The sequence below is a fragment of the Delphinapterus leucas genome, chromosome 8 (genome assembly GCF_059928025.1).
Source record: "Delphinapterus leucas isolate spDelLeu-1000000601 "Yukka" chromosome 8, BTC_Dleu_Yukka2, whole genome shotgun sequence".
Classification (NCBI taxonomy): domain Eukaryota; kingdom Metazoa; phylum Chordata; class Mammalia; order Artiodactyla; family Monodontidae; genus Delphinapterus; species Delphinapterus leucas.
The window spans coordinates 35,077,715-35,091,489 of record NC_143136.1 but is presented as its reverse complement, the minus strand read 5'-3'; the positions used below and the strand labels follow the sequence as shown (position 1 = coordinate 35,091,489).

Here is a 13,775-nt window from a genome sequence, read left to right as displayed (position 1 = left end):
CACTTCAGTGAAATTTTTGTCCATAAACCTGTGATCAAACCAGTGATTTTTTTAAAAAATAAATTCCAGGAATGGAATTACTGGGTCACAGAATATATCTTAAGTCACTTGCCACGTTATCAAATTGTTTTCCAGAAAGTATCCATCACATTTCACCACTACCCAACATGTTACATTATGGATTGTTTAAAAAAAAAACTTAAATTATAATTTAAAAATATATAAGCTTTTATCATTTAAAAACTTATAATTATTTCCTCTATTAAATTATCTATTTAATAGAGGAAAGTATCTCATTATTGCTTTAATTTGCACTTTTCTGATCATAGAGGTGCTGAATATATGTTTTATTTCATGTTATCACTTGTTTGAGAATTGTGTGGTCATACCTGTCCCCCTTTCTGGGGTGAGACTTCTGTGTTTTCCTTGTTGGGCCGCCAGAAACCTTTCTTTTCTAAGCCTATGCACTTTGTGTAGGCGGTCTTCTGAAAGCCAGTGATGGGGAGGGCTCTGTATGCCGTATGCCCCTGTGGTAACTGTGGACAAACTCAACTAAGCCATACTGCTAGCAGGAAAGAGAATGTGGGACCAGCCGAGATGAGTAGTATGATTTTGCCCCATCGTTAAACACAAAGGAAGAACCTAGCAGCCAGCTAAGTCCTTACGTTGGCCAGTGGCGCTGGCACCATGTACTTCTGGCATCTCCGGTTGGTGCAGCTGCTTTAACAAAGCCATTGTCCTTTCTCAGAAATGCTCTCTTCCTGGAGCATCTCCAGAAATGTGCATAAGGCATCTCCTCTCTGATGAAGTCAGATTTGCTAGGATTTTGCAGAGTGCAGAGGTAGGAGGGGCCTTGAAGGTGCTGATTTCATGATGATGAAAACATGAAACATTTCTTCCTGCCTTGGCTTGGGGCCTCACCTCCTCTTCCTGGTGCTGTTGCACAAAAGAAAGTCAAAGAACAAGAAAGTGTGCTCAGGGCTGGGGCGCCAGACTAGCTACAGGGTCTTAGACAAGAGGAACTTCTTGTGGCTGGAAGAATTCGTGGTCCTGCCACTTGTTCCAGTTGGGCATGGGGGTGTTCCACACACATGCTATCGTATGCTAAGTGCACGGGTCTATGACTAACCAAAGAAAAGTGAAAGAAGATCTCTTCCAAAATCCAGGTGGCCAGTCGTGAATTAAGGATGCCATTGTCCAACATCCACCTTCGGGGAACAAGCACAGAAACCGTCCCTAACGCAAACATCTCTGGAGGCTCCGTGGTGGCCGATCTCAATGGGTTGGCAGTAAAGGTAAAAATCGTTGCAGTGGCACCCAAATCATGAACCCCGTCAAGGCTGGAGCTCAGAAGATGTTGCAAATCAACCCAGTCTTGTCTCCTTCCCACGCCCTCTTGGGGAAAACTGCGCCTTCCCCCAGTCGGGGGCTCAGTCAGTGTCAGGACTGGCCACTCTCCTGAGCGGGAGATGCCACCTCCTTTCTCCCTCACTCCTGAAAGCTCACTGGTCCCCAAGCCTTATCAGTTCTACTCAGAAATGTCTCTTTCCAGTTCCAGGTTGCAGTACCACGGCTGCTTTGGTTCAAACTTGCGCCTCTTGTCAGGGCCATCGCGAGCCTCTGTCTGTCCACCCCAGCTTCATTGCCTTTCACTCTGGCTTCCTGCAGCCAGGGAAAGCTTTCCCACAAAATAAATCTGACCGTGCTGTGCTTAAAAACAGTGACCGGTGGTTTATCAACAGCTTTTCTGTTAAGTCCTGACCGCTTAGCAGGGCTTACACGGCCCCCATCCCAGGCGGTCTGTCTTTAAGACCAGCTCATGCTTCACCCCCAACCCCATGAGACCTTTCACCCCACCTCTTACGGGGTTGGTGTCTTCCTTCTCCTCTTAAATAAGCCTATATAACAGCACATAATAGTGTGTTTTTGAAATTGTTGTTCTCGTGACATTATGGTCATAATTTTAACTAAAAAATAATCCCTAGGACGCTTGTCAAACTCTTCTAAAACGCCTTGAACCCATCATCAGCAAGAATCCTGGAGGCACTTGGAAGGACTGGGTGAGAACCGCTGTTACTTTGTGTTGTATGTTAGGGAAAAAGGAGAGAGGAGAGTGAGACGTGTGAATCAAATACCAGTAGAAAGGGCACATCAAAAGGTACTGCAGTTACATCATGATCAATAGAAGCCTTTGGCTCTCGGCATGTGGAGATATTATCACAGCATGATGGAGGAACTCCTACATCTGGGACAATTCTCTATTAGAGAAAAGATGGTTCTTGTGTCCAGAACTCTTGTTTTAATCAAGAATTAATTAATGTTTCTTCCTAAGGAATCTAGGTATTTTCTAGATAATAGCAGTCCATCCATTTGTTCTTTTTTGGGGGGTTCCCCTGTTCCTGAAATTGGAAGATAACGCTAGAATCCTTTTATAAAAGTAAAAATCATATAAGCGCCCTTTAGACAGAGGAAACCAAGCCATTTGGGTATATAGTCAGCAAGTAGTAGGCACTAAATGGAATGGAAATATTCAACTGCTTCCTTTCATCTACCTAAAATCTAATTGGATGAGAAGACACACATTCTAAAGGCAACTAGGAAACTTTTCAGAGTAACAGGTTCTAAAGTACCAGGTGGTGTGGAATGGATACCCACTGAAGGCTGACAGTTCTAGGATGTCAAGTCATATTAAAGCACTGGTGTGGAGGAAATAACATTGGAGAGTCTTACTTAGAAATGGTTCCTGCTATTCCATAGAGTTAGGATTCATTCTATAATTCATATTTATAGGAGCTCTCAATCCTTTCTGGGCATATTTATTTCTGCCCTTTGCCCAGTGCTTCCTGGGAGAGTCTGGTTGGAGAAGGATGGACAGAGATGCAGTGCAAGAGAGTCAGTCCTCCACCATCAGAAAATGCTGTCATTCAGCCCACTTTCCTCTGTAATGGTTGCACTTCTCACATTTTTCTTTCTCAGACTTGGGGGCATCATTTTGTATCTTAGTCAACTGTGTACACTGCAGAGTCAGGAGAAGCCTTTTGGTGTATTGTACCCCTCTCCTAAGTCTGTTATGGATACATGATATTAAAATTAAATGTCTGACCACCCATTTTTTCCTGAAATGTTCTGTGTTAATAGGCTAAGTCTTTCCAGGTGACTGAGTGAAATTCTTCATAAGCAGAACATGTGTTGCCCCCAACAGTCCAATTTATAAGTGTAACATACCATGGGAGTCATTTATTATGATGATATGCATTGAACAAATGCTATTCCTACAAGCAGTGAACCATAAATGCCTATAGAGATGGAAAATGCTGAAAGGAATAAATTAAACTTGGTCCTTCCTAGTTTTTACTACTGATCACTTTATTTAACACAGAGTAAAATTAATACTGAAGTCTCGAGTGATTCTTACTTTAGACATCTTTATCGCATCACGTTGTATTCTTCTTTCCCAGGCACAGGCTGCTTTTGATGAAAGCATTAGTCTTTCAGCTACTGGATACTTCAGGTAAATCGTCCTTTCAATCGCATGCTATGGAAAATGGCAGCGGTATCTTGAGGGGAGGTTTCATTTCTGTTTGCCATTTTGGCAAAAAATGATTTTGTACCTTGTGTTAACCCACTGTTATAAAGAACAATTAGGTGCTACTTAATCCAAATTTCCAGAAAGCCTGGGAAAAAATAGACACAGAAATAAAATACAGCTGAATCGATGATTCAGATCATACTGGGAAGTACTAACCTGGGGGTTAGTGCTTGGAACCCACAACAGTGGTTGACCTTTTGTTGAAAACTCAGTGTGTCCCTTAAGTTAGGAAATGAAGGAAAAGGGATGCAAATTAAACCCATAATAAGATAAATACCATCTCACACCTTCTAGATTGGCAAAATATAAGAATTTGACAATAACTGTGTGTTGTCAAGATGTGGCACAACTAGAACTCAGACACTTTGGAAAAGAATCTATCAATTTATCGAGTTATTTTAATGGAGAGTGGAAGCCATCAGAGAATAGAGTGATATAGAGTCATACCTGATTTTGTCTCTTTGTCACTTGTCATGGGAGTCCCAGGCTATCAGGAATTGGCTCTCAGGAATAAGCCCCTCCAGACTGGGCGGAGCAGAGGAGAGAAGGGTAGAAAGTACTGGCAAGCTGCTGGCCTGTGCTTCTCTTCTACCATGGCATTTGTTTGGTGTTCTTAAAGAACAGCTAGGAACAGAGCAGGCCATGGTGCCTGATGGAGCGACCAGAGTAGTGGTACAGAATGAGAGCCAAGGGGCCTGATCCCTCGCACAGAAGGCTGAATCCTAGAGCCAGCAGATGGGTGAACTGCCAAGCGTGCACCTTTGATGTAGTGTTTGGTGTAAAATCCAGGTGGAATCCCCCACATCTGATGACGATAGGATTACATGACCCAATATTAGCCAAAAGCAATAGGATGAATATCCATACAGTCAGCAGTTAACTTCCAAGCATAAGGAGTCAGTGGTAGGGAGTGGTTTCATGTTTTTATCAGGCAAAGCAAGTAAGAAGTAAATATTTATTTATTCAGCAGACTTATTGCATGTATTATGTGCTACACACCATTGTACATGTGCACTCCTCTGGTTTGCTGTGCATACAAATTGAGCACAGCTCTTAACGGGTCTGTTTAATCATTGTGGTCTGCAATTAGGGGACTTGGTCACTTAACAACGCTCCTCAAGAATTCTATTTCCTCCAGGGGTTATGAGTCGAACATGAACTGGGAGACAGGCGAAGGCCGTCCTTTCGAATACTTTGTTTATGGAGCTGCCTGTTCCGAGGTTGAGATAGACTGTCTGACAGGTGCTCATAAGGTCAGTACCAATTGGGAAGGTCTTCAAGTTGAACTCTAGATACATCTATTTTCCACATATTCCATCTGTCTGAGCACCAGAGAGGCACCATGTAATCGGCCTAGGGATAATTTGTCTGTTTTACCAAGGAAAATAGAAGCTCAGCAATCGCCTCAGTGTTTTATGTGGAAAACAACTGGCAGCCTCTCTTCTTTATTTCCCCTGCTCTTTCAAATGGAATCAGGAAAAAAAATCACTTCAAGGAAGAAACACAGCCTACAGGGGGCTTCAAGGAAGAAACAGCCTACAGGGGGCTTCGATGTAGAAACAGCCTACAGGGGGCTTCCTCGTGCATGAAATGCCATCATATGGCATTCTTTTTTTTTTTTTTTTTTAAGAAGATGTTGGGGGTAGGAGTTTATTAATTAATTAATTTATTTTTGCTGTGTTGGGTTTTCGTTTCTGTGAGAGGGCTTTCTCTAGTTGTGGCAAGCGGGGGCCACTCTTCATCGCGGTGCGCAGGCCTCTCACTATCGCGGTCTCTCTTGTTGCAGAGCACAGGCTCCAGACGCGCAGGCTCAGTAGTTGTGGCACACGGGCTCAGTTGCTCCGCGGCATGTGGGATCCTCCCAGACCAGGGCTCGAACCCGTGTCCCCTGCATTAGCAGGCAGATTCTCAACCCCTGCACCACCTGGGAAGCCCCATATGGCGTTCTTGAATGATTTCATAAGCATCCACAATCTGCTAACAAGCACCAAGGGCCAGCCCAGGGGAGCTAGTGGCCAGCTTTTGATATCTTTTGTCCACCTAGGTCCTGCTTTTTAGATAGTTTAAGAGCATCCTTATGCTTTTAAGAAATGCTATGGGGCTTCCCTGGTGGTGCAGTGGTTGAGAGACATGCTTTTCATGCTACAGTAGCTGTCCTGTGTTAGGGAGTTCAGTAGAAAGTCCTCTGATGCTAACTGATTTCTACATTCCCCCCTCCCTCGAAGAAAATGTTGGTGAAAACTTAATCATTTGGGTTTCCTTGTGTCTTGCATATGCCTTGGTCTTGTTAAGATCTAAGAACAGGGTAATAATTAGCCTTGGTATTAAATGTTAAGGTGTGCTCTTATAATTTATTGAACAATCTTTTTTTTACATAAATTTATTTATTTATTTTTGGCTGCATTGGGTCTTTGTTGCTGTGCACGGGCTTTCTCTAGTTGCAGCGAGCGGGGGCTACTCTTTCATTGCAGTGCGCAGCCTTCTCATGGCAGAGACTTCTCTTGCTGCGGAGCATGGGCTCTAGGTGCAAGGGCTTCAGTAGTTGTGGCATGCGGCCTCAGTAGTTGTGGCTCGCGGGCTCTAGAGCACAGGCTCAGTAGTTATGGTGCACGGGCTTAGTTGCTCGGCAGCATGTGAGATCTTCCTGGACCAGGGCTCAAACCCGTGTCCTCTGCATTGGCAGGTGGATTCTTAACCACTGCGCCACCAGGGAAGCCTAACTGAACAATCCTAAGAGATGCATGAGACAGCCTTATCAGATGCCTTCATAGAAGCTAGATCTGAGGCTCAGGTTAGGTATCACCCCAAGGCAAAAGGCCATAATGTGACATCCCACTAAGGGACCTCCCTGTGGCCTGTTTTTCAGAAATTCTCTTCATATTGATGGAATTGCTTTAACAGACATTTATCAGCTGATACCATTTCTGAGGGTCAGGAACCTGGGAGTGGCTTATTGGGGTGATTCTGGCTTGGGTTTCCTCATGAGGTTACCGCCAAGCTGTTGACTACCGCCAAGGGTTGCAGTCATCTCAAGGCTCAGTGGCAGCTGGAGAATCCGATTCCAAGCTGCATTGCGTGGTTGTTGGCAGGAAGCTTCAGTTTCTCACTGGCTGTTGGCCAGAGGTCTCCGTTCCTCACCACATGGACCTCTCCATAGGATGTTTCAGTGTCCTCAGGACGTGAAAGCTGGTTCCCCGTGAGGGATTGGTCCAAAGGAAGAGGAGAGATAGAGAGTATGGGCGATTAAGATAAAACCCAAGACAGAAGCCAGAGTCAGCCTAGTCTCGGAGTGATGAACTATTACTCCTGCCATATCCTACTGACCACACAAGCCACCCCTGGTAGAGTGCGGGAGCGGGCTGCATGAGGACGTGAATACGGGGAGGTGGGGGCCATCGAGGGCCATCGTGGAGTCTGGCTGCCACAGCCTAGAGCAGCCCTGTCAAATGACAGTGCAGACAGCAGTAAGTCCACAGCCTTGAAAGCAAAACCTTCACTAGCACTGCAGAATTGAGAGCATCCCTGCTCGCCTCCAGTTGAGGCCACTGGTCTCCTAGAAGAGGCCACCAGCCTTGCTAACTTGTGTGGAAGAGAAATTTACATTTCACTGTGTCTTTAAACAAGATGGGTGGGTACCTGAAGTTTTATCATAGTAAAACATTCTAGATCACTATCTAATTTGCTTAAGAAAAATGCTAGATGAAAGTCCCAGATCAAATAAGGAAATTCTTGGGTTTCCTTTGTTGCATTCATAATTATAAGTAGAATCTGTCATGACAAAGACCATATGTCACAGAAAAGAAGGTACAGACCTGCTGGGGAGCAAAGGTGTCACCACCAGGCTGGCTGGGCCTGCTGTCCTTCTCCTCATTTGTAGGTTATCAGAGAACTTTTGGTCACCAAGGTGGTAATGTTAGATTTAATCTCTGCTCTGCTCTAAAAATGAAAAATGTAAAATAGCATATAACAGATTTTTTGCTGATGTGCCCTGAGCTCTTGATTCAGTAACTATCACCCAGCCAGCTGGACTCTGAATGTGGGGTTGTGTGGTAGCCACAGAGTTTTGCAACAAGGATCAGGAGGGCCATAGACATTTCCTGTTTTCTGTGGCATATGTTCTATTTGTTGTAGTGGATTAAACTGAATATGTTACATCACTCAGCTGGAATCAAAGTCAAGTAAATATTTTTCTCTCCTATTTTTTCCAAGAAAAAAAAAATCACTGATTAAGCTGGTTGAGTATTTATATAACTTTGAAAGTTACACATAATAAACTTTGTTGCTTCTTTCTCCTGAAATATAATGTGGCCCAAAGATAGGTTCTTTTCCAATGCCATCCTGACAGGAACTGCTTCTCGACTTTGTCTCCCCAAGTTGTATTCATTAAACTAAACGTCTTTACTTTTTTTTTTTAATTACTAGAACATCAGAACAGACATTGTCATGGATGTTGGCTGCAGTATAAATCCGGCCCTTGACGTAGGCCAGGTATGTGGAACTGACTTTCCTGACTCCCTATTTGTAAAAGTCAAAGCTTCTGGGGGATCTGCCAGGAACACATCCCGTTGGCTTGTTCATCGTCTTCTTATTCTATCCCTTTATTCAGAATCTTTCCATTCAGGACAGCCACGGAACTCAAATCTCTTAGTGTTTAAAAAAGGGAAGGGGACAAAGGTGTTTCAGTTCCACGAGGAAAAGTTGATTGGCTGCTTCTTTAGAGAGTCACATGCTCTCTGGAAGCTTCCCTCACTTTCTTTACCTGCCTCAGCCCCAGTGGGCCATTCAGCTCCATACTTGCAATGAAGCGTATAGTCTGAGGGACTCTCCAATTAGGACATTGACTGGAGAACGGGAAGAATGTATGGGTTGGAGGAGTCAAAGCGGGCTTCCGGGAGGAAGTGGTGTGGACCAGGTAGTCAAAGAATGATCGGGAAGAGGTGTTCTGGGTGGGAGGAGAGTGGAGGAAATCAACCTAAAGAGAGAGCTAAGATTCTGCACACCTTGTGTTCATGGCTGGCAGTGAGGAGAGGCTGGTGGCAGCGCTCAGCCATGTCCCAGGAGCAGGATGTGAGGCTGGAGGTAGGGAGCAGAAGAGGGCCGGGCTGGTGGAAGCCTCCAAAGACAGGCACCTCACTTAGCAGGGGGAGGGGACTTGGCCCCGGGAGCAGTCTGGAGTGTTAGGAAGCTTCCTCTAACATCGTGGTAGAGAAGAACATCTCTGCTAATAGATAGAAGTGAGGATGGAGATGGGTGGAGAAAATATGGCCACAGGAAGGAAAAAAGGAAGAAGAGACTCAGAAATCACAAGTCTGTGTGGGCCTTCCCTGGTGGCGCAGTGGTTGAGAGTCCACCTGCCAATGCAGGAGACACAGGTTCGTGCCCCGGTCCGGGAAGATCCCACATGCCGCGGAGCGGCTAGGCCCGTGAGCCATGGCCGCTGAACCTGTGTGTCCGGAACCTGTGCTCCACAACGGGAGAGGCCACAACAGTGAGAGGCCCGCGTACCGCAAAAAAAAAAAGAAAAAAAAAAGAAGTCTGTGTGGAAAGGTAATTTTGTCCACGTGCTGACATCTAAGAACCGGAGCATTTTAAACCTGTAAAGGAAGCTAAGCAAGCACACGGTTCAAACCCTTCATGTTACAAGCGAGGAAACTGAGTCTAGAGATGTGAGGCCAGCAGGCTCGTGAGTGAGGAGCTGCTAAGGTTCCGGAGCCCCGAGAGTCTTTCCTGGGGTGCTGGGGTCTGTGGCCAACCAGTCAGAGAGCGTTTCATCTGCCTTGTAGGCAGAAAAAGTCAGGGCATTTGGGCTACAGGCTCCCTGAGGGTTCTTCCAGAGCTGCAATTTTAATGCCAGGCTGAGATTCGAACTCAAGTCCTTTGAGTGAACTTAGCGTTCGCTAAGATGTTCAGACATGCTTCGAGGTGAACTTGTAAGTAAACATTTGGAGACATACTCCAAGACATGCTGAAAACCCCCTTCAACTTCATTTTTAAGATTCACACTAACAGCAAGAAGGTGAAATGTTACTGTTGACTGTCTTTTCTCATATATGGAAATTTTTATTTTTATTTATTTATTTTTTGCCTCAGATTGAAGGTGCATTTATTCAAGGCGTGGGACTTTATACAATAGAGGAACTGAATTATTCTCCTCAGGGGGTCCTGTACACTCGGGGCCCAAACCAATATAAGATTCCTGCCATCTGTGACATCCCCACGGAGTTGCATGTTTCTTTGTTGCCTCCGTCTGAAAACTCAAATACCCTGTATTCATCTAAGGTAAGCTGTGCTCTATGAATAAATGCATGTTTACGTGATATCTGTGCCAGGAGGGAGGGGCTACAGTCATCTCTTGGTTGTTTGGGGGGTTTGCCAGGATTGTAGGGGAAAAAAGCCCTATTAAACATTTTTTTTTGTTTGGCCGCCATGCGGCTTACAGGATCTCAGTTCCCCAACCAGGGATTGAACCCGTGCCCCCCGCAGTGGAACACGGAGTACTAAACACTGGACCACCAGGGAACTCCCAAAACATTTTAATTTTAAAGTAATTTAACAACATTATACAATTTAAAAAAAATACTCCAAATCGTGGAGACTAACACAAACTACTATTACCATCAGGTTGTCTGATTTTTTCATCTTCATGCCAATAGTCACCTTAATGCCTATATCTGCTTTCTCCATTTGGGATCATTTCCTTAGGCTGGAATCCTAAGAATGGGAATACTGGGTTAAAATAGTGAATTAGTTTTTTAAAGGAAAAAGTTGTACATGTAATATTTAATATTTTATGTACCCGTACATGCACATATGTACCTATAGATGCACATATACATAATACACATACATAGGTATATATATACAGAGAGGGAAAGAGAGAGTCATAATCTAGTTGACTTGTTTCCCTTCCAGGGCCTGGGAGAGTCTGGGATATTCCTGGGGTGTTCGGTGTTTTTCGCCATCCAGGACGCGGTAAGTGCAGCACGACGGGAGAGAGGGCTGTTGGGACCGTTGAAGCTCAATAGTCGACTGACCCCAGAGAAGATTAGAATGGCCTGTGAAGACAAGTTCACAAAAATGGTATGTTCTGCTCATGCAAGTCTGAGTTGTTTTTTCCCCTGTCCTTGTGGTTAAGTTTCATTAACCCACCGTGGTGGTTTTCCACGGAAGAAGTGGTGACAGGAATCCTGAAGACATCTGAGCAGGAGAGCAGCCTGCCTGCAGTGGGGCTCAGTTCTACACCACTAAAAAAGAAAGGTTCATTCTTCATTTCTTCACTCATCAATTGTATATTCCTCCTTATTAGTTTTATTCCCTTCCCAGGACACATCAGTCAGGGATAAAGTTCAGGAACTGTGCCCTGAACCCAAGAATCCCAGGCCGAGAATCTGGGCCACCTCCACAATCTAACTTCCTCGGAAGGAAGTTTAGAGGACAGACTAAACTTCCTTCCAAACCACTGGGAGTATGTGCCATTCCTCATTTGAACCACAAAGTAGGATGGGCCCTTTCCCAACCCCCAGCAGCAGGAATCCCTCCTGCAAGCCAACCCCCCTCCCGCCCCGCCCCCTCCGGCTGAGCAAACATCTCAGCTCTCCTTGGGCGTTTCCAGTGGGATTTTTCATTGTGGGAGGAGGTCATGCCATTGACAGTGACTCCTCTGACTGTAAACAAGTTATTCCTTATACTGAGGGGAGAGCCCCGTCCTATACCTCCTCTCATGAGGGCTCTTCATGGTACCCCTTATAGCTCTTCCTAAACCCCACGAATCGCTGCTTCACTCTGGAGAAGCACAGAGGCTGATTCCACCTTTCCTTTGTCCCTCTTCAAGCATGAGATGACTCTCATAGCTGTCCTGCCTCGCCCGACCCTTGGTCTCCTCCTGGATTCCTCCACGTTTCTCATACTGTCATGGCCAGACCTCTCGTTGTCCTGGTCACCCTCTGGGTGGCTTTTATCCTATTTTATAGTCTGCTATTTGTCACACATCACAAACATTTTCCAAGTTGCAAACATCCAAACTTGTCCTTTTATTCCAGATTCCAAGAGATGAACCTGGATCCTATGTTCCTTGGAGTGTACCCATATGAATCAAATACAAACCTCTGGCGAAGATGGGGTGGCTCTTCCAACAAAGCAATCTATCCAGTCTCAATGCTCTAGGATGATGGGTCTGAAAGACAAATTTTCACAGTTCAGAAATCATTTCACAGAGTATTGCTTTTATAGGATGCTGATTTTAAATGTTCCATTTGGAATTTGATAGATATGCTTAAGCAATTTAGAAATCATATTTTAAATGGCATAAATGCTAACTGGTTTCCTCTAGAATGGTATTCTTTATTATTCTGTCCCTTAAATCCATCCAGCTGAATGGAATGGAAGATGATGGTTTATATGTAATTCATAGTTGGCTTGTATTCACCAACAGAAATTATACTGTCTAGTGAAAGGTGGTTTTCTAAGTAACTTTATTAGTATGAACTGTAAAGTTGTCATTTTCTCATTTGTCCCCATCTGCTAACACCCTCTTTTTCTTGTCAGAATGGATCTAGGCACTATGTCTAAAGAGTCTGTAGGACCAAAGAAAAAAAACCAGATAAATTGAACTTAATCAAAACTAAAAAGTTTTGTGCTTTAAAAGACACTATGAGAAATTGAAAACACAAACCACAGAACAGGAGAAAATATTGAAAATATTTGCAAATCGTATGTCTGATAAAGATCTACTGTGCAGAATATATTTTTAAACTCTTACAACTCAACAATAAAAAGATAAATAACCCAATTTTTAAATGGGCAAGGGAATTAAATAGACATTTCTCCAAAGACATCCAGGTGGCCAATAAGCACATGAAAAGATGCTCAAACTCATTAGTCGTGAAGAAAATGCAAATCAAAACCACAATGAGATATCATTTCACACCCACTAGGGCAGCTGTAATCAAAATGATGGACAACAGTAAGTGCTGGCAAGAATGTGGAGCAATTGGAACGTTTATCCATTGCTGGGGAGAATGAAAATGGTGCAGGTCCTCTGGAAAACACTTTGGCAGTTCCTCAGAAAGCGAAACACGTAGTTATCATATGACCACTCTTACATATATACCCAAGAGAATTGATAAACGTATGTCCACACAAAAACTTGTACACCAAGGTTCATAGCATTATCTATAATAGCCCAAACTGGAAACAGCCCAACTCTATAAACTGATATATGTGTTCTATCCATGTAAGGGAATATTATTGAGCCATACAGTGAATGAAATACTGATACATGCTACAACATGGATGAACCTTGACAACATTATCTGAGTGAAAGTAGCCAGGCACGGAAGGCCACATATTCATAGTATGATTCCATCTATGAAATGTCCAGAATAGGCAAATTCATAGAGACAGAAAGTAGATTAATGGTTGCCAGGCCCTGAGGGGAAAAAGGAATGGGACGGTGATGGCTAATGGGTACAGGGTTTCTTTTCAGGCTGATGGCAATGTTCTGGAATTGGATAGAGATGATGGGTGCACAACCTGTGTATATACTAAAAACCACTGAATTACACACACTTTAAAAGAGTGAATTTTATGGTATGTGAGAAACAGAAAACAAGGAAAAGAGTGAGAAGTTGTGAGATTCATAAGAAATATATCCCAGTGGCCTTTAGTGACAGGAAACCTCAAAGCAGCAAGACAGAATCACTGAAAAACTCCAAACATCAGCACTGATGTATAAAGGACTAGAGACTAGAGTATAATATCTTCTCCCTGTCACACTTGCAACTCTTGACTCTTGTCCCAGAGCCAGGTAAGACGGCAAAACTTCTTCAATGACCTAGGACTAAAGACTAAGGTCATTCTTATTATGGTTACACATGGTTACATTAAAACCCTTTAAAGAGCAGACTTTCTCATTCATATCACAAATGATTATGGAGCACCTACTATGTGCCAGGTGCTGTTCTAGTCACTTAGGACATAACAGTAAACCAAGTCAACAAAGATCCCTGCCCTTGTGAAGATTATAATCTAGTCAGGGGAGACAGACAGAAAATAACAAATATAATTGAATTACAGAGTGTGATCGATGGAGCCCAGTGCTGAGGGAACAATCAAGTAGAGCAGGTTAGGGCGACAGAGAGTGAGGGAGGCCTGCAGCTGGTTGCAGCTGGTAGGTCTGGGGATGAGG

At 43.9% G+C, this 13,775-nt stretch overlaps 1 protein-coding gene and 1 long non-coding RNA gene across 9 annotated transcripts in view; one reads left to right on the top strand and one right to left on the bottom strand.

The window, feature by feature from the left end:
• Positions 1 to 11,099, top strand: part of LOC111171714 (aldehyde oxidase 1) — a 61,735-nt gene extending 50,636 nt beyond the window's left edge. Inside the window, exons 27-33 of the mRNA XM_022567369.3 lie at positions 1,167 to 1,295; positions 1,986 to 2,060; positions 3,459 to 3,511; positions 4,728 to 4,842; positions 8,012 to 8,077; positions 9,680 to 9,868; positions 10,502 to 11,099. Of these exons, the coding sequence (XP_022423077.2) occupies positions 1,167 to 1,295; positions 1,986 to 2,060; positions 3,459 to 3,511; positions 4,728 to 4,842; positions 8,012 to 8,077; positions 9,680 to 9,868; positions 10,502 to 10,723 (849 nt within the window). The 3' untranslated portion in view covers positions 10,724 to 11,099. The remainder of the gene's footprint in view (positions 1 to 1,166; positions 1,296 to 1,985; positions 2,061 to 3,458; positions 3,512 to 4,727; positions 4,843 to 8,011; positions 8,078 to 9,679; positions 9,869 to 10,501) is intronic.
• The window catches only part of LOC115802101 (uncharacterized), a 94,083-nt gene continuing 90,662 nt past the window's right edge, over positions 10,355 to 13,775 (bottom strand). For all 8 annotated transcript variants that reach the window (XR_016394049.1, XR_016394055.1, XR_016394051.1 and 5 more), the window contains 3 exons: positions 11,693 to 11,762; positions 10,739 to 10,833; positions 10,355 to 10,644 (listed from right to left, as the gene is read on the bottom strand). This is a non-coding gene — a long non-coding RNA (uncharacterized LOC115802101). The remainder of the gene's footprint in view (positions 10,645 to 10,738; positions 10,834 to 11,692; positions 11,763 to 13,775) is intronic.